Genomic DNA, 23,795 nt, shown 5'->3' with positions numbered 1-23,795 from the left:
TGTTTCAATTCACATTGAATAAACCTCAAACCTAATTGTGTTCACTGGTGCTCTTCAGATTTTAATGATGATGAAGATTGTGGATTTAATGGGACAGTAAGAATTTAAAGATTTGCCTTTCTCTGGGATCCCTTGCTCTTGAAACATAATGATAAAATTCACCATGAGAGGGTTATAGTCAGTATCATTCTTATTTAGAAAAGAGGGAGGAAACGAACATGCAGTGGGTTCCCACCACGTGAATATTTTTCTGGATAATAGGTAGTAACTACCTTGGATAGGTGATTCTATAAACACAGGTCAGTCTGACCCTCTAGGTTTTATTGTTACCTCTTTGAAAAGACTTGCCAAGTGGAAGTTACAAGCTTTCTCAGAGATCATAATCCCTGTCTAGTATGAACATCCTCATGCTGTTCTGGAGCTTTCCAGCCTTCTTCTTAATAGAACAAGTGTGAGGATTTGGAGACAGACCAAAACAATTGCATGTCATTTCATTCAACTCAAATCAGTTCAATTCTGATCACATCTCTTTTCCTGGGAAATGAATGAGGAGCCCCATGCGTAAATGTGAAATGACATGCTCATGTCACCATTTTTTCTTAAAAACAAATGATTTCTAGATCCTCTCATCACCCCATACTACTCTCCTCCAGTACTGTAGCTACAGTGGGCTTCTTGCTGTTCCTCAGATATACTGAGTCAGATTCCGTCTCAGGGCTCTTTCCTCTCCCTGGAAAAAGTAACCCCCCAAATATTTGGATGGACTGTTCCAGATTCTTAATCTGGCCTCAGCTCAAGGCCTTCTTCTCAAAGAGGTCTCTCCTGATTATCCAACTGAAGTTACTCCCCATTCTATGACCCCCTATCATTTTCTACCATGTATTTAATACTGCCTGAACTGTTTACTGATTTGTCAGTCACGTACTCTGTTAGAGCAGAGTTTGCGTCTTGTTTAGCACCTAGAATAGAGCCCAAATAGTAACAGACAACAACACGTCTGCTGAATGTGTTGGCTGGATTATTTCCTTGGACTCCCCTCACTTTGGGAGATGCAGCGTGGGATCCATTCAGACTCTGCTGCTGCCTCATTCTGTCACTGCAGGGATTAATTTATTTCATCCTCCACTAACAGATATGGTCGTACCTCACATGTCTGTTATGACAAAACAAGATAATGTGTGAGGAAATGTTTTTAAGCCAGTAAAGACCTCCTAGATGAGGTGAGGTAAGGCTGATAAAGCCATCATGATCGCAGTTAGACTTCATGCCAGGGCCTAAGCTAAGTACTTTCCATACATTGTCCCACTTAACTTTCACAGAACCCTTATTTCATTCTTTTACCCAGACAGCACAGAAATTGAAACTGAGTCAAAGACAATGACTCATTTACAGAATCCATGCCCAGCTCTGTTTGATTTCAAAGCCTGAGGCCCTAATCCTAAGAAATTCTACTTACAAATTTACATGAAAAATATCTTTATGTTCTAGATAATGTTAAGTGGTCATTTAATTCATTCTTTTGTCTCTTTCCTTTTTAAAGATCCTGATGAATTTGAGCAAATATATGAGCCCCTGGATGTCAAAAGTAAAAAGATTCATGTAGTGGACAGTGGCCTCACATTTAACCTGCCATACCCCTTGATCCTGAGACCCCAGAGGGGAGTTGATCTGATTATCTCCTTTGACTTTTCTGCACGACCAAGTGACTCTAGTCCTCCGTTCAAGGTAAGGAGAACTTACATAGCATTCCATTATCTAGCATGTTCTTTCTCATGCCTGGATATATCTTAGTCCTCTTTGCTCCAGTTTCTCATCCCTTGAGCCTATTTTTCTACGTGATTATGAGTCCTATTTTAAAAACACAGATGTGATTCAGTTGCTTCCCTTCTTAAAGAAGCTTATGAAAAGAAAATGAGAAAAATAGAAAAAGGAGAAACTTGTAAATGGTTCCCATGGCCCACATTAATAAAGTTCACAGTCTTAGGCAGAACAAGAATGATGCAACATATCTGAAGTTCAAGGAAATTAGGCTGAGATTTGGATGTTAGCAAGAAAAAGATAATTAAAACCATGCATGGGAAGGGATACTCAGAGAAGAGGACATAAAATGCTATTTTGAAGATCCAACAGCAATCATCAGGGGAAAATAACGAGAATCAAGGAAGTGTACAGTGTTGTAAAAAACAATTGAAGGTATTTAACAACAAGGAAGTCTTTGGTAAACTGGAGAAAGCAGTTTCAATAATGTTGTGAGGGCAGAAATTATACTGCAAAGACTTGAAGGAGGAGTGGAAGATAAGAAAATGGAGATAGGGCACCTGGGTGGCTCAGTCAGTTAAGTGTCTGCCTTCGGTTCAGGTCATGATCCCAGGGTACTGGGATTGAGCCCTGTGTCGTGCTCCCTGCTCAGCAGGGAATCTTCTCCTCCCTCTCCCTCTGCCGCTCCCCACTGCTCATGCTCTCTCTCTTGCTCTCTCTCTCTCAAATAAATAAACAAAATCTTTTTTAAAATTGAGATAATCCTGTAGACTGTCCAGGAAAGAAGGAGATGTGCCGTGTCTGTAAGAGGAGGTGAGGAACAGGAAAACCGTGTACGTGGAGAGGTGGGTTGTTAATAGAAGAGATTTGAACGTGTTTAAATGCTGATGTCTGGGGGTCATTAACGAAGATGTTATTGGAGAATGGAGAGATGACATATCTGATAGGGTCACAGCCCTGGGAAGGTTACAGGGGTGAGGAGTGCAAAGGAGATATAAAAATACAGGTGGAGAGTAGTATAGAAACATCTATATTAGGGCAAGAGAGGAGGGAGAAGATGATGGCTGCGGGTGGAAGTTCACTGTTTACCTAACAGTGAGAGGAGAAGTTAACAAAGTACTCATCTGATGACTTTTCACCCTTGTAGAAATTAGAAGTCATTATTATCTTTTGAGGGTGAGAAGGTAGAGGTGGTGAAGCCAGGATTGTGGGGAGAATAAAAGTCTGCCTCTGAAGAAATAAGAACAAATTCAGAATAGGCCAATATATTGCTTAGCAGCACTGTGGCCTCACCCATGTGAGACCGTAAATGTTACTCTTTCCTCCTCCTGGAACACCTCAAACTTTCTTTAGATCATCTCAACTGTTACCTTTCCTGACCTCCACAGCTAGAGTTTCAGTACAAAGGACTTAGTAGATTCTTCTAACATGGCAATGTTCGTGGTGTATGGTCTATATTTGTTTACAATACATATATCTCTTCCACTGTCTGCGAGCTCCTTGGGCACTAGGACACTATTCTGAATGTATGTTTTGTTTTAATCACTTGGTTTTAATTGTATTATAAGTGCCAGCCGAAGTATGAGTAAGTCATGTTTTGTGAGTGAATGAATGAAATGCTGTAAGAGTGATAGAGTTATTAACCCTATTTCATAGAGTAAGAAATGGAAATTCATAGAGATTAAGTGAAACTGTCCATGATCTCCCAACCAGGAAGAGCCAGTGATAACCCAGGACCTCTGACACCTCCTTTCCTTCCCATTATACTGTGATCAAACTGCTCTCAAGATTAAGAGTGGCTATCACAACAACTCTTTAATATATATAAAGTCTCATATTTTAAAAATGCTTTCATGTTTGATTTTTTTTTTTTGAGGCAGTTAATCACTAGAAAACAAGGATTGGTGAAATAGGCAATTTCATCATATCAACAACTTAAGTAAGATAATGGGTGAACAGAACATAGCCCAGGACCTGGCTGGGAAAGTGCTAGCTATGAAGTGGTCAAGCTGGACCAGATTCGAAGACTCCAGAATGGCAATCTAAGGATCTTTCCCCTTCACTAGCTGCCTCCTTTGAATACATTGTACATGTACTTTTTTTCTGTGCAGTGTGCTGTGTACAGCAGTTAATGATAAACCATGGTTCTTGATCTCCATAACATTTTAGCTTTCTTAGGGGAAAGACTTTTATATACAAGAGTCGTTTGGAAGGAAAATAAGAAAAATATTGATAAATAGTTACTTGACTTTATATAAGCATGTGTATTATGGGCAATCCATATAAGAATAGATTGGTGTGTCCTGGAGCAGATGAGCAGGGAAATAATTAGAATAGGATGAAAATGGCACATGGATGGCAGTAGACCAATCTGAAGAAATGGAGCAATCTGGTTAGAAGTGATAAATACTAAGCTCCCATCAGGAGGGCTTTAGGGCTGGATGATGGGAAATAGAGAATCAGTGATGGGTTTGCAGCTGACAAATGACTTCATGAAATTGGAATTTTAGGATGATTAATCCCACAGTGGAAAGTAGGATGAATTGGAGAATGAAGAGCAAAGATTAAAATTAAGAAGGATTATACTGCAGAGCACCTGAGTGGCTTGGTCAGCAAAGCATCCGACTCTTGATCTTGGCTCAGGTCCTGATCTCCACATCGTGAGCTTAATCCCTGCATTTTTTTTATTTTTTAAAGATTTTATTTATTTATTCATGAGAGACACAGAGAGAGAGGCAGAGACACAGGCAGAGAGAGAAGCAGACTCCACACAGGGAGCCCCATGTGGAACTCTATCCTGGGACTCCAGGTTGCACTCTGGGCCAAAGGCAGGCACGAAACTGCTGAGCCACCCAGGCATCCCACAAGCCCTGCATTAAAAGAAAAGTTAAGGGATCCCTGGGTGGCGCAGCGGTTTGGCGCCTGCCTTTGGCCCAGGGCGCGATCCTGGAGACCCGGGATCGAATCCCACATCAGGCTCCCAGTGCCTGCTTCTCCCTCTGCCTGTGTCTCTGCCTCTCTCTCTCTCCCTCTCTCTCTCTCTCTCTCTCACTGTGTGCCTATCATAAGTAAATAAAAAAAAAATTTAAAAAAAAAGAAAAGTTAATTTTTTTTTAAAAAAAAGAGGGATTTACTATAATCCAAGCATAGGATAATGAAGTACTGTCCAGGTGAGGTGACCAAGAAAGCCAAAAGCAGGATTTGATGACCCATGAGCAGCAGTGGGGAGGTGAGTTCCAGTGGATGACTCTAAGATGATATCTTAGAAACTGGTTCTGGAGGTGGAAGAAACTGTATTATTCATTTCACCAATGGGAGTGTAAAATGTCAAAGCCATCATTTTATATATGAATCACAGCTCTACTACTTCATGAGTTAACATTGGGAAGGTTTTAGAATATCACTTTGTACCTCTCAAAAGAACCATTGTATTTTGTCGTGGTTTTTAAATGCACTCTCATTCATTATTTCTAATTAAGAATATGTACTTACTGTAAAAAAATTTGGAAATTTGGAATATATATCATTTCTATTATTCATAGACAACAGCTGCTGGTATTTTACTGTTTTCCTTTAGTCTTTCTTGTGTGTGTGTGTGTATGTGTGTGTGTATGTGTGTGTGTGTGTGTGTGTGAACACCAGGATCATACTGCTTTGCATTCTGCTTCTTTCTACTTAAAATTATATTATGAGCATCTTCCCATATTGTTAAATATTTTTAAACATAATTATAAATACAGCATGGTATGTAAATATCCAAGAATGTTTTAACAATGCTCTGTTTTCGACTTTCAGATTATTGCTATCTTGTCATTTTCTTTCTAGTGATCATCCTCACATGTGAATCTTTAATCACACTTTTTATTAATTGCTTGGCTTCTTAGATATGGATTAGTTTAGGATTTTAATAAATATTTTAAGATTGCTTTCTCATAGAGTTGCACCAAATTACATTACTATATCAGATTGTATATGCAAGTCCTTGTTTTACATTGCTGTGCTGGCTGAAAAATATTAAAGACAAAGTTAAAAAAAATTTACAATATGACAGAAAGAAAAATACATTTTGCTTCAATTTTTCTGCTTTGCCTGTGAGAGTAAATAGTTTGCCATGACTATTATATGCTCATGTTTTTAAACTATTTTTAATTAAATAATTAGTATTACTGCTATTAAGTATTATTTTATAGCTTAAGGATATTAAAGTTTATTTTATTTTTGCAAATATGATCAATGAGTCTTTTGTATAGGGTTTTTTATTTCTGATGATTTTAACATTTTAAATATTTATGTAGTCACTTCTCTCACTGGTTTTATTCTTGAAATTCATATTTAACAAGACCAGTTGCATACAGATTGATATTTTTCCTTTTATGATATACTTTTAAAGTATTCTAACTCATTAATGCATTTTTCAAGCTCATTTGGAATATTAAAAATGATTTTTTCAACTTATGAACGTTATAATTGTCATTATAAAATATGCATTTCTTTGTGGATCTAAAAGATTACCCAAATATAATAATAATTATTATTATATTATTTTTTAGAGAGAGGAGGGGGTGGAGGGGCAGTGAGAGGGAGAGATAAAAAGAATTTTAAGCAGGCTTCATGCCCAACCCAGAGCCTGATGCAGGGCTCTATCTGATAACCCTGAGATCATGACCTGAGCCAAAACCAAGAGTCAGACACTTAACTGACTGAGCCACTTAGGTGCCCCTGAAAGATAATTTTTAAATTGATATAAATACTACACTATTAATGCTGAAGTAGGACACTTATTTTTTTTATTATTTTCAGGATATTATTTTAGATATAATATAGTAAGTTTTAAAAATTGATGAGGAATCTACATGAAGGTTTTTGACAGGAGGGGGAAAGAAGCTCCAGTGTAATAACAGGATTTTATTATATCAGTTAAATAGTGAGTAGTTTTCTGTTTTTGAGATTGAAATATGAATGCCATTTATAATAAATAGCAGAGCAAAAATACTGAGGCAGGAATTAAAATTGTAAACTTTATTTCACAATTATTGATAAAAGCATTTCATACGTATAGTTAAGTGTCAGATTTTGTGAGGGAGATATGAATGGTAGATATCACGGCTTTTGATAGAGGCAATCACAGTTATTTTATCTATGTTGTAACTGGCCTTGGAAACTGATGATGTCAGTATCAGTAATAGTAGAGGCTTTTTTTTTAAGATTTGTAGTCACACACCCTAATGGTCTGGTTATAAAAAGCCTCATGATTCTAAATAAGATTCTTATCAATGGATTTAAGAAAAGCAGCTCTAGGTTTCATTTTCATCAAGTTTTTTTTTTGTTGTTGTTGTTGTTAACCCTTTAATAGCTTAGATAAATGCCATGCAAATTTATTTCACCATTAGGGCCAATCCAAGGAGAATTCTAATAGCATTTGTCTTTAATATTGGTCATGAAAATAAGCCAGGGTCTTCCTATTCAAGTCTGCAAAAGAAACACACTGTGACATTAGAAAAAAAAAATTTTTTTTTAAGAAAGTTTGGCTTGAGGAGAAAGCAAGGAGTATAAGAAAATTCAGTTTGCTCCTAGAGATTTTTTTTTTGCCTTACTAATTTTTTTAGAGACTACTAGATTAGAATTACTATGCCATAAATTATGTTATTTTATATTATGCTGCTATATATTGGACATAAATCTAACTCAGTTTTTCAGTGCCCTTTGAAATGCTTAGTGAACAGAAACCAGAACAATGGATTCATTTTCTTAAAAATAAAGGAAAGAAGGAAGGAGAAAAGGAAGGAGGAGGCAATAGGGAAGGCAAAGAGGAGGAGGGAAAGAAGGAAAATTGGAGATAAGCCAGTCTCCACAAATGACAGAAGTAATGTATCTAAACTGACTTTATCTTTCTGTTTTTCACTCAAGGCCAAAATTCCATCAAACTCCCCCCCCACACACACACACACAAATAAAACAAAAACAGAAAAAGAATTGTATTTTTCCATACTAACCTGATTTATTTGTTAACATTAAGGAATGATCCTTGTTTTAGAACCTCTGCATATGATTTACTTAAGACTTGTATTTTGGGTTGCAACGTCATGGCAACATCATGGTCCAAGTGTTAGCTTTCCGGGCATTGATCCACTGTGGCTGATAAAAAGAACTGCCTGTTGTTAAATGTACCATTTATGGTTTTACCTTAACTATTAGTTTCTAAGGGCTACCATCATAAATGACCACAAATGCATGCTTAAAAACACAGAAATGTATTCTCTCACAGTTCGGAGGACAGAAATTGAAATCAAAGTTTCCCTCTGGGCCACACTCCCTCCAAAGGCTCCAGTGGAGAATCTGTCCTTGCCTTTTCCAGCTTCTGGAAGCACTAGACTTTCCTTGGCTTGTGTCTGCATAATTTCAGTGACAGCCTCCACCTCCAATGGCCCCTCCTGTATGTTGTGTCTTCTTAAAAGGACATTTGTCATTGGCTCTATGGCCCACTCAGAACCCATGATGATCTTATCTTCAGGCCCTTAGCTTAATTACCTTTGCGAAAACCCCCATCATTCAAATAAGGTCACATTCACATGTCCTGGGGCTGGATGGAGGGTTAGAGAATGGACTTATCTTTTGGAGGGCCACCACTGAACCCGCCACGTCTGTTTTGGTCATTAAGGATCAGATGCCTTGGGATGAGTAGATACACCCAACATTAAGTTCTCTACATATTTTTGTGAAGTTATAGTGACATCTTGATGAAGAACTAATGAGAACTGTAAAGTACTACACATGATTAAATGTACGAAATTATTTTCATGCTATTATAAAGCTCTTGGATCTTAAATACCAGCATGCTTTTTATTGGAAGTGTTGATGACCATACCCACAAAATATTGAATTCTAAATTGTAGCTTCTGTCCATTGTATCTTCTATTACTTACTTCATTCATCTTTTTAAGATTCAACTTATTTACATATTTACATGCATATTTATACTTCTACCTCTTCCCAATCCAAAAATAGATTTTAAATATTGAGAATCATCATAGAAAGCACATGTCTTAGGTGTGTGCAGAGAAAAAGCTCATTTCCTCTTGAGAGAAGCTAATTTATTATATATAAATATGTATTTATATATTTAAGAATACATAAAAATATATATTTATCCACATATAAAAATAAATAAAATGGCATATATATGCCACTCATGCTCTAGTTTGAATATATTTCTGTGTTAGACTGTATTTCTTATCCTTCATGTCTTAATACTCAAAATTAGAATATCTTACAAGTATCACTTTGAAGGGTACTGTCAAATTTTTATCTCCATAGAAAATCATTTTATTTTATTTTATTTATAAAGATTTTATTTATTCATGAGAGACGCAGAAACATAGGCAGAGGGAGAAGTAGGCTCCCTGCTGGGTGCCCACTGCAGTACTCGATCCCAGGACCCTGGAGCCCCTGATCATGACCTGAGCTGAAGGCAGATGCTCAACCACTGAGCCACCCAGGTCCCCTGAAAAATCATTTTAGTACTATGTAAATTACCATGAATTAGTCTATGGAAATCTGAAGCATATGAGGGGTCCAACAAACAAAATGGATACTTACTATAGAAAACACTTCTGGCATGTTGCCTAATTTATGAAGCAGCAATATTCTGGCTCATGGCATTCTTCTAAAATACTCTTTTCAAACTCTGCTCTACTCATAGTCTGGGTCATTGTTTCTCAGTCTTTACAAACAGGGGAACGAGACATCAGAGAGGAGATCATTTTTCCATCCTGTAATCACCGTCTTTATAGTCATCAGTTTTTAACCTTTTCCACAGAAGGATCATATCAGGAAAGGGAAAGTTTCAATTGCTTCCCGATTCCAGCATGAAATATCTATCTAAAAATAGCTTGGTCTTTTACCTCACGCAGTTCCCTTTTCCTCTTTCTCCACACATCCACACACATCATTAGTCATCCTGAGTCATGTTTGTAAACACTAGAAAGCTGCTCTTTTTTGCCTCATTCTCACGCAATTGATCCACAGTATGAACTTCTGGTTTTATTTTGGTGTTGAATAGTCTTGAATGAATAATTGTGAAAGTGCCAGACAAGAAATAAACTGAGTAATTCAACTGAACAGAGGGTAAAAAGGCTGGTGATAAACGTTCCCTCAAATTTCAAACTATATATATATAGTTTGAAGAAAAATATACACACACACACATACTATATATATATATAGGATTTTCAGTAAAATATCATATTTTGTCTGTGAGTTTATGCAACAACTGCTTTAATATACATGAAATCCTGTGTTCGCCCAGGTGTTATTGTAAATGGCATTGAGAGTTGATCAGCTTAAAATTCACAACATTTCAGAAATATCAAGAACAGTGAAAGTTCAGGGCACCTGGGTAGCTCAGTCAGTTAAGCATCTGCCTTCAGCTTAGATCATGGTTGTAGGGTCCTGGGATCAAGCCCCACATTGGGCTCCATGCTCAGCAGGGAGTCTGTTCTTCCTCTCCCTCTGTGTGCTTGCTCTTGCTCTCTCTCTCAAATAAATTAATCTTAAAAAAAAAAGAAAAGAAAAGAACAGTAGAAGTTCAATGTATATTTTTCTATAAATTTAAGGTACTATTTCAAATGTAAATATAAATATTTTAAATATAAATTATATTGTTAAATATAAATTACTGAGTTTTTGAAAATACATTATCTCGTTTAATCCTCAGCAATCTTGAGGAAGATAATGGTATTAACTTTACATACAATGTTAGAAAATGAGTTGCTGAGAAATAAGAAACAGGTGGAATGTAAGTGAAATCAGATTGGGAACCTACTAATTCAGTGATAGTGAACAACCTGTTTGTTTGGATGATTGATTGGTTCTTATGATTCCAATGGTGCCATTAGCGGTATATCACTACATATACACCACAAAATAATTTCTTCCCTGTTGACTTTGTGGTGGCTACAGAGTATGTCTCAGACTACCTGGCTAGCAAATTAAGGTGCCTGTGTTTGAGGTGGGCTTTTTAGACTGCACAGCCCAGGCATGAAGCCATCCATCATATCCTCTGTCTCTGTTATACTGCACTATAACATCTATTATTTATCTTTCCCATTATTTATGATCTTCAAGGATTCAAAGACAGCCAAGTTATGCCTAGAACATTAGCAGGTGCTCAATAATAATTGTTGAGTGAATTAATGTAACACTCTGAGAAAATAGTCCACATACCCTGCAAATCCCATGGTGAATACTTTTTACATGGAATTTACTACAGTTTTAAACCAAAGGAGTTATTTGATTATTATCTCTCACTCACCAGGCTATAAATCCCATAATGACAAGAGTTTCACTCACTATGATGTCCCCACCTCCTAGCATGGACCTTTGATTTGTAGCTAATAGTTATTGATGAATAAATTGATGCGATGACAAAGAATAGTTTAAATAACTTAATATTGTAATGGTCATTTCCATAAAACCTCATCTCCATGGGGAATTTCTCTAATATTGTACCTCTCTTTTTCTTTTTCTTTCCTTACTTTCCTCCTTCCACCCCTTTTCCTCTCTTTATTGACATTTATTTATCAAACTTTTGTCAGGCACTTCTAAATACTATACACACATTCTTTTATTCTTTTTTTTTTAAGATTTTATTTATTTATTCATGAGAGACACACACACACAGAGAGGCAGAGACACAGGCAGAGGGAAGAAACAGGCTCCATGCAGGGAGCCCGACATGGGACTCAATCCTGGGTCCCCAGGATCACACCCTGGGCTGAAGGCGGCGCTAAACCACCAAGCCACCCAGGCTGCCTGACATTCTTTTATTCTAATGCAATCATGAGATATATATTTTTATTATCATATTTATTTTATATTTGGGGATATTGAGTGTGGAGACATTAGGAAACATGCCCATGGGCCCAGAGCTTGCACTTGACCTTAGGCAATTGGGTCCCAAAGTCTGAGCTGTTGACACTGAGAGTCTGCTGCTTATTTTCCCACTACACCTCAAGCTGTGTATAAATATAACTAAGCTGTATTTATGGCATCTCTCCATATTGATTTATACTTTCTAGTTTAAATCTAATACTGCACATGTCTGCTTACCCACTCCATTAGTCAGCCTTGATGCAGAAACAAACCTAAAATCTCAGTGGCCAACAATAAACGTGTATTTCTTGGTCATGTTTCATGTCAGCAGCTACAATTCAACTGCTGTGGCTCTGTCTACATGTCTTCTCATTCTGATGGGGATGTTTAATTCTCTTACCGGGAAGGAAGCTAATATGTGGAAACAGTCACACAATCTGCCATGTCCATTAACTAAACTCTTGGTTTCCCTGTCTGGCCCCTTCTTGGCCACTACACTTATAACATTCTGAGTCCAGAAGTTAAATTCTTTTTATAAACAGAAGAAGAAAAAAAAAAAGCTGACTCAAAGTAACTCAAATATGTTTGCATACATAAAATTTATTAATTTTAGTTGACTGTTTTGAGAAGGTACAGGTAAAAATTCAGTACCAGAGTGTTCCTCATTTTGCTTCATTGGATTCTTTGACTCTGAAGGGTTTAAAAATGTTCACATGGCTTATAAATAACCAGAGCCCTAATGTTTTTTTTTTCCTATAGTCATTACATCACTATAGTTTCATTCATTTCACTTCATCAGTAAATTTTTAAAAGCCTCCTATGGAGCTAGCCCTATGCCAAAAATTAACCTAATAGCGAGCTTGTTTATAGAGTGCTTTAGTATTTTGTTTTTAGATTAATGAGCTTCTTGAGAACAGGGTCATTATTCATCTTAGCAAGGAGCACATTGCAAGCACACAGTTAACACCTGATGGATATTGAATGGCCAGACCAACATTCTGAATAAGTGAAAACTGAAAATCTCTAAATGCATCTTTACTTTTCCTCCATAGGAACTCCTCCTTGCAGAAAAGTGGGCCAAAATGAACAAGCTCCCCTTTCCGAAGATTGATCCTCATGTGTTTGATCGAGAAGGACTGAAGGAGTGCTATGTCTTTAAACCAAAGAATCCTGATATGGAGAAAGATTGCCCAACTATCATCCACTTTGTTCTGGCCAACATCAACTTCAGAAAGTACAAGGCTCCTGGTATGTTGAGAATAAATTATATTCTGTAAAGTAGAAATCTGGTAACAGAACAAGACTGGTATTAAGCAGGTTTATAGTGGCACTTGCAATACTAGCTATTACAATTTTGAATGCTTCCCTTACCTTGATAGAGAACTATTATCCTGAGACTCCAAGTACTTCCCCTCTTTCTCACTCCAAGATTCCCTGAGTTCCTCATAATTCAGAAACTGATGTGTTAACAACTCCCTTGATAAAAATCTCTGGGGCTTTACCCAAAACCTGGACTTATGTTGGTTCTGATTGATTGACACCTTTGTTATAGGGATTATTAAATATTCTGAAAATCATTCTTGCAAGGGAGCTCTTGTTTCAAAACAAATCATGCAAAAACTCTGGGAACTCTAAGTGACCACAGGACTAGTATAATCTAGCAGTACAGCATAGATAGTTATTTCAGGTTGCTTTTATTATATGCCATAGAAAAAGAGAATCAAGTTCAAGGCACAGTTGTCCTGTTTTACTACATCCAGAATCTATAGCCTCTTCTATATCCTGGAAAATATTGATTAACAAAAGGAGAGCTAGAGATTGGCATGCAGGATGCTCAAGGCCTAAGAACATATTACCCTTGGACCAGAAAGTGCAGTTGGTATAGGAAAGATATAAGAGATAATCATGGAAGATTTGGCACAGGATGACAGAGAAGAGATGGTGGAGGGAGACAAAGAAAGGATCAGTAGGGAGGGAAGTTATTACAAGTCATACTTCAAAACAAGAGAAGGAAGAATTGGCTGATATTTTTAGTTATTGGGAGTAGAGTACTTGAAACCTTCTATGACTGTTATTTCTCAAGGAGAAACTACGTAGGGGATTCCTGTGGCATGGACACACTTAGTTAATGTTTTGGTTTGGATTTCCCCAGAAGCAGATTCTAAGAAAAGAATTCAAGTGCAGATGGTTTATTTGAGTGGACTAGGGAACTTTAGTAAGGACGTAGGGAAGTAATAAAGGTAGACAACAAAAGATGTGTCAGTAAGCCAAATACCATGAAGAGAACTTGACCCTGTTGGGAAAGTCTAGGAAATGGAATAGAACCTATTCTCCAGAATCATCCTTCATATTCATACAACAAGAGGCAAGGGAACTGGGGTATTTTATAGCCTAACTTCCTAGAGTCTCTGGTTGACTGATGCCTGGGGCAGAGTGTTATTTATCAGAATTTACATTCTGCTGCTAGAGAGCAAAGCAGCCTTCCTCTGTTGCAGGATGGTGTAGAAAGAGGCAGATGCGGGCAATTGGAAGTTACCTAAAGCAGAACGCTTAGATATCCCAACCCAAGAAATCTGGGTGGGAGCATAAAGGTGTGTACTACAGATTCCATGACCCCACTGGGGGCTCCCAATGTTATGTTTACAGGTATTTGTATGTTTTCTTTCTTCAGTTTTAGAGATATTTTGCTGTTTTCAAAATTACCATTTGAGACCCTTCCAATATTTAGGTGTTCCAAGAGAAACTAAGGAAGAGAAAGAAATAGCTGATTTTGATATTTTTGATGACCCTGAATCACCATTTTCAACCTTCAACTTTCAATATCCAAATCAAGCGTTCAAAAGGCTGCATGATCTCATGCACTTCAATACCCTGAACAACATTGATGTAAGTATCTCCTGTGATCACTGACAGTGTCACACACTTCCCTATCACATGAACACAGAAACACCTTTTTAATTCATTAAAAATAAAAATAAGGTTCATGAATGATACCACCCAAATTGTACCATTCTGTTTTTTGTAAATCATTTTATTGTTCTTATTTGTGAATTATAAAATTCACAAATAAGAAAAAGTAATCCCTCTAAATTGGCAGGGCCCATATTTTATACTATTATTTGATCAAAGGATTGGTTAATACTCAGCTGCTTTCCCAAAGCATTGTCATCTGATAAAATAAATTATAAGTAGGGAGAAAAGTGTTAAAAAGGAAAATATAAGAGTAGGAAAGTGAATGCAACCAAAAGTGTAGTTAATCTGCTAAAATATCACGACTTTTCGTAGATAGACTCATGCTTTTAAATGTCTTTATTTTTGTAGATCTCGAGAATGTTGCCAAAAGTAGCAGCCTTCCCATTTTTAGCCCATGAGATATCAAGTACACTTTGCGTTAGGAACTTCAAAAATGACTCATTCTCTTCACTTTGGTCATCTCTAACCCCAGTATATCTGCAGCTAGGATTCTGTGATGATGTGAGATTCTGTAATCTCTAACTTATGGTTTAAGAGCGCTGTTGTGTAACTGGAATCATGTTTGCTTGTAGTTACAAATCATAGTGTCTGTCAAATTATTATCTGTTGTGAAAGCCCAAGTTCATTAGCCTGGCTGGATTTTGCACATTAAAAAGAAGAAGAAGAAGAAAAGAAAAGGAAATTCATTGGAAAGGGAAAGGTGTCGTATCTGATTTGCCAGTCTTTTTGGATACCTTGCAAATGGTACCAAAGAGAGCACAGTATGTGGATGAGGGTTCTGGGTACGTAGGATTTAGTTAGATTTTGTGCTACAAGATTTCTGACACACACAGCTCACTTGTTAGTTTAGTTTGGCCTGAGACTAGTAGTGATCAACTGTGTGCGGTTATAACAATTATACTGTATTATGTTTTAATCAGTATCTCTCATTTTTGTAAACACATATGAAAATTTTCCCTAATAAGCTTCAGTTCCTGAAACTCTAAGATGCTTTCTTGTTATCCTTTATCTGAATATGTGATAACTCATGAAAAACATGCTTAGCAAAGTTATGGCAGGTGTCATTTCCTAAATATGTTCATTTTCTTTGTTATGTTACAATCACTGGTCATCTGAAATCCCTATGCTATTGCTGAAAATTTAAAGAATATTAAGAGAAAATCAGTATTTTTAATCTATGATTTATAGGGAGTGAACAGACGCTCTCAGGATAGACTTGTGTTTTATAAAACCTCATCCGGTCAAAAGAGAAGAGAAACTAAGGGATAGTGTCAGAACAATCCTATTCCTAGCATGAAACTAACAAACTCAAAACTGTATTCCTTGAGATAGAATGTATTAAACTTGATCTGTTGTTCTCAAATGGGAAAAAGAAAATAGACTGTAGGAATACATAAATACCCTCTCGGACTTGGAAAAAATAAAAGGATACCGACACAAACATACATATTTATATCTGTCTATATTATAGATATGTGTGAGTGGATAGATATCTGTAACTTAAAAAACTATATTTCTCTCATTGTTTTCCAGTTCTGGTTTATATAAAACCTGCTAAGCTGTTTGCTATAAAGAATGATATGGCTCTATTTTTATATATGCTTCAAAGTAGTTTGACACATAGATGAAACTGCAAAAGCCTAAACAAATTGGACTGAATTCCAAAATTATTTTCCCGACATGCCGCTCATCAAACATCACTTAATAAAGCAGGATTTCATTGCTTCCAAGAACTTCTCTGGCATAGTGTGCAGAAGCAAGGTCATGGGCTTTATATTTCATTTAGATCTCCGTGAGCCACCTGACTTGCCTATATGACATTGAATAAGTTAATTAAACTTTTTGGGCCTCAGTTTCCTCATCTCTAGAACAGGTGTAACAGTACCTTGTCATAATAGCAAGAGTGAAACGTTGGGTAGCACATGAACAGTCAGAAGCTGCTCGATAAATGGGAAGCTTACCTATGTGTGTCTATATCCTATACCAGGATGGATACACCCCCAGACCTTTGCAAATGCCCAGAATTAATAATATAGACAAGTCTATAGACGTAATAGCAGCCTGGCAATAAATTTTTGAGTAGGGGGTGGCACGAATGAATGTAAGCTTCCTCTTAAATCATATGACCATTGAGATTTGTGCTCAAGGGATTCATGTGTGTGAGTGTTCATGCTCGCGCGTGTGTGTGTGTACATTTCATACCCAGGTAGGAATTCCAATGTTCACTGACATTTTGTCTCTTTTTCGATTACCCTCCCTGACTCTTCACTTTTAACCAAGAGAACGTATCTTATTAGAATCAAAGCTTCTTGATAAGTGATGATAAATGAAGACCAACCAAACTGCTGAGGTAGCATGCTGGAGAGATCGTTAGGCTCAGTCATTAGCTAACTCACCGCTTCCCATGCCATTTGGATAGAGTAGCTTGCTAATTCATACTTCAGCAACACAGCACATAATAACTTGCCATAGGCTGTCAGAGTTGCTTGCAAATTGTGAACACGGGGAACATAAACTCTTCTAATGCAGACCCCGACTGCCAACTCCCAAGAAGATGGTTTTCAAGTTTGTGGCCATGACCACTGTGGCTTAAGGCACATTTTCATCTTCAATTAACATTCTGGCTTCAGTGTTTATTCTAAAAAGCCCACGCTGTCTCCGATAGCTGGATGCTTCTATTGGTTTCTTTTCCCCAGAGATCTCAGCTGGCCTGCTTTGCTGAACCTAATTCTAGATCATCTTTAGAGAACTTTGGCTGTTTCTGCTCTCGTCATCACAGCAGCCTGGGTTTCTCATTAGCATCAGGTTTCTGCAGTTACTCAATCCTCCCAAATTCCTTCTCACTGAGCATTGCCTCAGTGCTTTAACAATGGCAGTATTTAAGGGGGAGAGTTGCTAGTGGGGGTTTTTTTGGGGGGGGGGGGTTGGTTTTGGATTTTTTTTTTTTAAAGAAACTTAACATAGAGTGACTTATACCGACAGACATGTGGTATGTAGGAAATGCAGAGACTTTGGAATCAGACCAAAGTGCGTTCAAATCCTTGCTCTTGGCTGAGTGACCTTGGACACATTGGTTAGCTTTTCCAAATTTTACCTTCCTCATTTGTAAGGGGAAACAATGATGCATATTTTATAGGACAGGGTGAGGATTAAGTAAAATAATATAATTAAAGGCTTGGCATGTAAGAGACTCTCAATAAATTGAAGCAGGTAATATAATAATGATAATATTATCAGTATTCATATTGTCTTCTGTTTTTGCTTATATATTTTAAAACCTTTAAAAACACTAACTTGCCTTATCTATCTTTCGTATCCTCCAGAGACACTGATCACAATGCCTGGCACCTAAAATAAATATACAATGAGATTGTCATGAATGATTTTTAAAATGTCATTGACTTACTGGCTGAAGTGTTGAAGAGTTTCATGTGATGGGAAGAAGGTATTGCAAGTGTCAGGATGCAGGTCTGTTGGTTGGAGGCAGAATTCCTGACCATGCAGAATCTCTACGCCACGTATGCCTGGGCATGGAGTGTGGCTACATGCTCTACTCATAAAGCACCAGTTTGCTCTAGAGAGAATATAACCCAGGACTTGTTGATTCAGACCTCACAGGAAAACGTACTGTTAGGCAGTCTCAGTCATTCAATTTATTAAATCAGTAGGTATATTCTAAGAACAGATTATGTGTCAACTTACTCAATATATACCATTGGTGCATAGTAAATAATGAACTTTTAAAATTCTTTCTCAAACAGTTCTATAAAGTATTAAATACCAGATACTAATTACAGTGAGGAAGCAGGATACCTGGATGACTCTGGTTAAGCATCTGACTCTTGATTTCAAATCTGGTCGGGATTTCAGGGTCCTGAGATTGAGCCCCGCAGCAGACTCTGCACTGGGCGTGGAGCCTGCTTCAGATTCTCTCTTTCTTGACTCCAAACTCTGGGAAACGAACAAGGAGTAGTAGAAGGGGAGATGGGGGATGGGGTGACTGGGTGACAGGCATTGAGGGGGGCACTTGACGGGATGAGCACGGTGTTATACTATATGTTGGAAAATCGAACTCCAATAAAAAATTTAAAAAAAGAAAAGATTCTTTCTCTCCCTCTGCCCTTCCCCCATCCCTGCTTGTGCTCTTTCCCTCTCGAAGAATTAATTAATTAATTAATTGAATGAGGAAAAGCATATATCCAGAAGTACTGGTACTAATTCTTAGTTTATTGATATTTCATCATCATAATAGCATTTAGGTACAAGTTAAAGTTTTTATCTTTTAAAAGTAATTTAGAAACTTATTATAATCATGGCTTAATATGTGAGGCCCAAATCCATCTACCTTTAATGCTTCCTATAATCTCTTTCCATCTTATTTATTCATTAATTCAACACGTTTATTGAGTCTACTGTGGCAAGCACTGTTTTAGTAACTAAAGGTATAACAGTGCACAGAAGAAAAAGAATGAAAAAAGTATTGAGTGTTTCATATAAGCTATTTTTCTCTCACATATTTAACACTCAAACTTGCCTATGAGGTGGGAATCTTTATTTATATGTGAAGAAACTGAGGCAAGGGTAATGGAGGCAGATTGCTGGAAGTCACACAGTTACATGGGGAGCCAATATGGGGCTGCAGGGTTGTTTTTTTTTCTTCTCACTCTCTCCTATTTTTGAACCATCTGCTTCTCAAGCAGCCTTCTTTCTTCCTATTTCCCAAACACAGGCGAGTTTCCAGATGCTTCCTACACGTGCCATGACCTCCCATCTTCAGCCTTTCTACAGGATGGTCTTTCTACTGAGAACACTCCATCCGTCCACTGCACTTAACAGAATCCACCTGTCCTTCCATGCATCTCATTGTCTCCCTGGTTGAACTTTGTTTAACTCAGCCTTCTGTGCATTCATTAGTTGTACAAATATTTATGGTTTCTCTTCTGTGTTGTAAGTGCTGTGATTAAAAATGACAAGATTCATAAGGCCCCTGCTTTCATGACACTTTAGTTCTTATTGGAAAGGCAGACATTTGCTGGCAGAGTCATAGTAATTTAAACCAGAATGTCTTCTTGTATTCTTCTAGATCTGTAATTTTTACTTCTCTTTCAAAATATATGATAATTTCGGGATCCCTGGGTGGCGCCTCGGTTTGGCGCCTGCCTTTGGCCCAGGGCGCGATCCTGGAGACCCGGGATCGAATCCCACGTCGGGCTCCCGGTGCATGGAGCCTGCTTCTCCCTCTGTCTGTCTCTGCCTCTCTCTCTCTCTCCCTGTGTGACTATCATAAAAATAAAAAAAATTAAAAACAAAAAACAAAAACAAAATATATGATAATTTCTTCTTTGGGATCATTTCTAATTTTCCACTGTGGGAATTCAGTGTTTGCTTGTAGACTGCTTCCGGTCTTCTGTCTCTAAATTTGTTCCTTTTTGAAAGAAGATCCCATTTTGTATGTTTCCTTTTCTTATTCTCTGCCTTTCTGGCCATAGATTTAAAGAGTCTGGATCAACAATTAGGAGGCTTTTGAAGAGCACAAGTGAAGGATGACTTGGGTCAGTCACACTACTTAGGGAAGGGCAGAGGCTTCCATCCTTAGGGGATGGAGAGGCTTGAGAGATGAGGGCTGTCGTAGGAGGGCTTCCCACGGAAGGGAAGGATTTGAAATCTCAATTTCAGCGGGGAATAAAAGAGGAAATGATATGAACATGATATGAAAGGATATGAACAATATGAAGAGATATGAATACTACTGAAGATTACTTCTAATATTTTAAAAATAGGAAGATTCAAAGATAGCATATTGCTTCTTTGGATACATGTAATTGTACCATGTATCATGCCAGAAGGTTTGGATTTATCACTGATGTAAGATTGAGTTTAGTCTCTTCTGTTTATATTATTGAATTATTAATCACACCAAATGGCTATGTTCTGCAACAATCTGAAAAAATCTGGGCAATGATTTCACAATGTTAATATGCCACCTAGTGGTTCATCTTGTACACTCTAGTTGCATATGATTAGAGTTTTTCAATTAATACATGTAAATATTAGTTTTCCTTTATAAGAATGGCCTATTAGAAATACCTGCCAAGGTCCACTTATGGTAAATCCACTAGCTCATGGTAATGATATTGCTGATTTTTTTGTACTTATGAATTAGTTATAAAGGAATTGACAACAGTTATTAATATAATTTCCCTATGTTTTTTGATATTTTAAAGCTTTTTAGGTATTTGGAAAATAAGTGGTTGATTTTTATTTTACTTGGGTTTTTCTCTGCAATGAGAGTTCCTGTGTCCTGGGCTGGTATGGTGAAAGAGAAATCAACTGAAAACTTGCTGACATAGTATCTAGAAAGCAGAGAGATTATTAAAAGAAGATGTAGTAGGACACAGTTGATAGCAGAATTGATTTGCTGACTTTTACCATTTAATAAGCCCATAATTGGATACACATTGTGTGTTTCTTTCTAGTAAACTTTATAGCCTTATATCCAAATTAAAGCGCCTACATTTTCACACATATGATTAATTTAAAAATAACAATAAATAGATGCCAGTTATGGAATGTTTCCTAGGTGCCAGGTATTGTGCAAAGTACTTTATATAAATGAACTTCAATCCCCACAAAAACTAAGATAAGTATTATTATTCCTGCTGTGAAGAAGAGGGAATGAGTTCAAGGATTTCAGTTAATTCCCTTTGATCTCACATAGCCAAGAAGTGATTATACCTCGAGGTCCTTAGTCAAGGTCTCCTTCATAGGCCTGAAGCCTCTTCTGTCACCATAGAATTAATGATGTTTCCCTTACTCATGAGAAAAATGGGCTCAGCATATACTTGCTTTACTTAAAAGACACAATAACATTTGAGTCCATAAGATAACTACATATACATATATATTATGCTTTATTATATATATTCTTTATATATAATTTAAAAATCATAAAGCAAATAAAGGTGTCACATTTCTATGATAAAGCCCTGTTTCCAGAATGCAACTGTTTGTATTTGTACAACTGTTTAAAATTACCATTAGAGAATTAGACGGGCCTACCCATCGAGAACAGCATAAAGTCACAGAATATTTGTCATGTATTAGCACCACCCAGGTCATGTATCTCTCTCCTCTAGGCATTGAACTTGGCTTGTTCAGTGACGCTGGATGTGGACATGGGAAAAACCCCTGTGCCAAGTGGGCCACTCTAGTTCTGGGTTGGAGGGGGCCCTAAATCCTAAGCTGCTCGGGCTTGCCAAGTATGGCAGGAGCTGAAACACATGCAGATAATACCTAAATGTTGTTTAACAATCTTTGAGGTAGAGAATAAAGGGAATTGTAAAATGATCCCTGTGATATTTTTCTTTGCCTTCAAACTTCTATCTCATTGGTTAAGATGAAATCCTATAGTCCTGTCAGGACTGGAGTCCTGGGAATGGAGGGAAGGGAATGGAGTCTTCCTGATTTGGGCAGGGTTCCAAATAAGCGGCAGAACCAAGATTAATATACAGGCCTCTCTTCCAAAGCCCATTCCCATTGCTCTGCAACAACTGTTTCAACTAAATTCCAAATCTTATCTTCTTTCCAGAAGTTCTTAACTAGGTTAACTTCAGACCAGAAGAGAATATAATTGGAATAGCTTAGAGGTTGGATATAATTGGAATTCTTAGAGGTTGTAGTCACCATTAATTTGAGTGTATATGAAAATTATCCCGAACAAAAAATAGTCATCATCAATAAAATCACAGAGTATGTTATTTCCTTGAGAGAGGACAGCCACGTTTTATAACTATATTTATTTAGCTGAGAAAGCAGGGCAATTCTTCAGCAATGCTTTCTTTTCTCATTAGGCTTAAAGAAAGTCTTCTACTTCCTTGTGGTCTCTCATTTATGCTTGTCCACTAACAGTAAAGAACATAAATTTTACATTTAGTAGTGACTTGTTTCTACCCTCTTATCAATTCCCCATTGAAAGCTAGAATAAAGATCAATTTACCAGGTTACAAATACTTTACTCACAATTTTATCAGCACAAAATCTGGAACACTCCTGGAGTAGTTCTTTCTCTAGTTGGGGAAGGAAGATTATCTTGGTATGAGCTTAACAAGAATATAACGGTGGGATGTTAGATTTAAATATACACATGCATGACTCAGAGATTTCTCTATTTCAAAAAGAAAACTATAATAAAAAGATCAATTAGATTTTTTTTGACCAAACAAATGTTTACATGAGTTTAGAGCAATACTAATTACACATCTTTCCCCCTCTATTTGCAGGTGATAAAGAATGCCATAGTTGAAAGCATTGAATACAGAAGACAGAATCCATCTCGCTGCTCTGTTTCTCTTAGTAATGTTGAAGCAAGACGATTCTTCAACAAAGAGTTTCTAAGCAAACCCGCAGCATAGTTTGTATAGTGGAAAGGGCAGCAATTTCTGATGTTGAAGCAGTTTGAAATTCCATTACAACTGGATTTAAAAGCATAGTACAGATATTAGTACTGATCACAAGAGACTGGCTAATACTCAAAGCTGCAGTTATTTAGCTGCACAGAAATAATACCGTTATAAATTTGTTAGATTGACAGATGATGTGATTATGTAAAAATATACTCAGCTACATTTTCTGTCAGTATGTATTTCCTGATGCAAATGTAAAGACATAGACTGTACTTTTAGACATTCCTCACCAACTATCTTATATGTCCTCTTTTTTAAGAAATTTTCTTTTTAGAATATTTAACAGTTCAGTTTCAATAAGTAAGACTTTGCATTGTGTGTAAATGTTATTCACTGACTGGATTTATTCATACCATAAGACAACACTATTTTTTATTTATATACACATGTATGCATATATGAAATAAATCAATATGCAATTAGCATGAGATAACTGAGTTTTTGTTTATTTTTAATGGAGTATTGCTCTGTAGCTATGAAGGATTCTCAGATTCATAGCTTTCAAACAGAAAATTTGTTAATCCTAAATGGTAAGATGAAACTTATTATTTAAAATCATGATTATTTTTCATAAAGGAGAAAGTATGTATAATTTGCTGAACAAATGGTATATATTTACTCAGCAAGTAGAAAGAAAGTGTAACCTCTTCTAGTTTAATATTTTACTTTGAGATTATCTTAGACTGTCCACCAGAGAACAAGTGGCCTCAGCAAAAAAATCCAGAAGAGTGG

At 36.9% G+C, this 23,795-nt stretch overlaps 1 protein-coding gene across 7 annotated transcripts in view; it reads left to right on the top strand.

Annotated features, from left to right (window-relative positions):
• PLA2G4A (phospholipase A2 group IVA) overlaps window positions 1-23,493 on the top strand; it is a 151,571-nt gene extending 128,078 nt beyond the window's left edge. For all 7 annotated transcript variants that reach the window (XM_026001209.2, XM_026001210.2, XM_072733147.1 and 4 more), the window contains 4 exons: window positions 1,541-1,725; window positions 12,681-12,876; window positions 14,357-14,514; window positions 22,881-23,493. In XM_026001209.2, coding sequence (XP_025856994.1) covers window positions 1,541-1,725; window positions 12,681-12,876; window positions 14,357-14,514; window positions 22,881-23,012 — 671 coding nt within the window. In that variant the 3' untranslated portion in view covers window positions 23,013-23,493. The remainder of the gene's footprint in view (window positions 1-1,540; window positions 1,726-12,680; window positions 12,877-14,356; window positions 14,515-22,880) is intronic.
• Window positions 23,494-23,795: the final 302 nt, after the last annotated feature.

This window comes from Vulpes vulpes, chromosome 13, assembly GCF_048418805.1.
Source record: "Vulpes vulpes isolate BD-2025 chromosome 13, VulVul3, whole genome shotgun sequence".
Taxonomy (NCBI): domain Eukaryota; kingdom Metazoa; phylum Chordata; class Mammalia; order Carnivora; family Canidae; genus Vulpes; species Vulpes vulpes.
The sequence above is the reverse complement of the archived record's forward strand: the minus strand, read 5'-3'. Positions and strand labels throughout refer to the sequence as shown.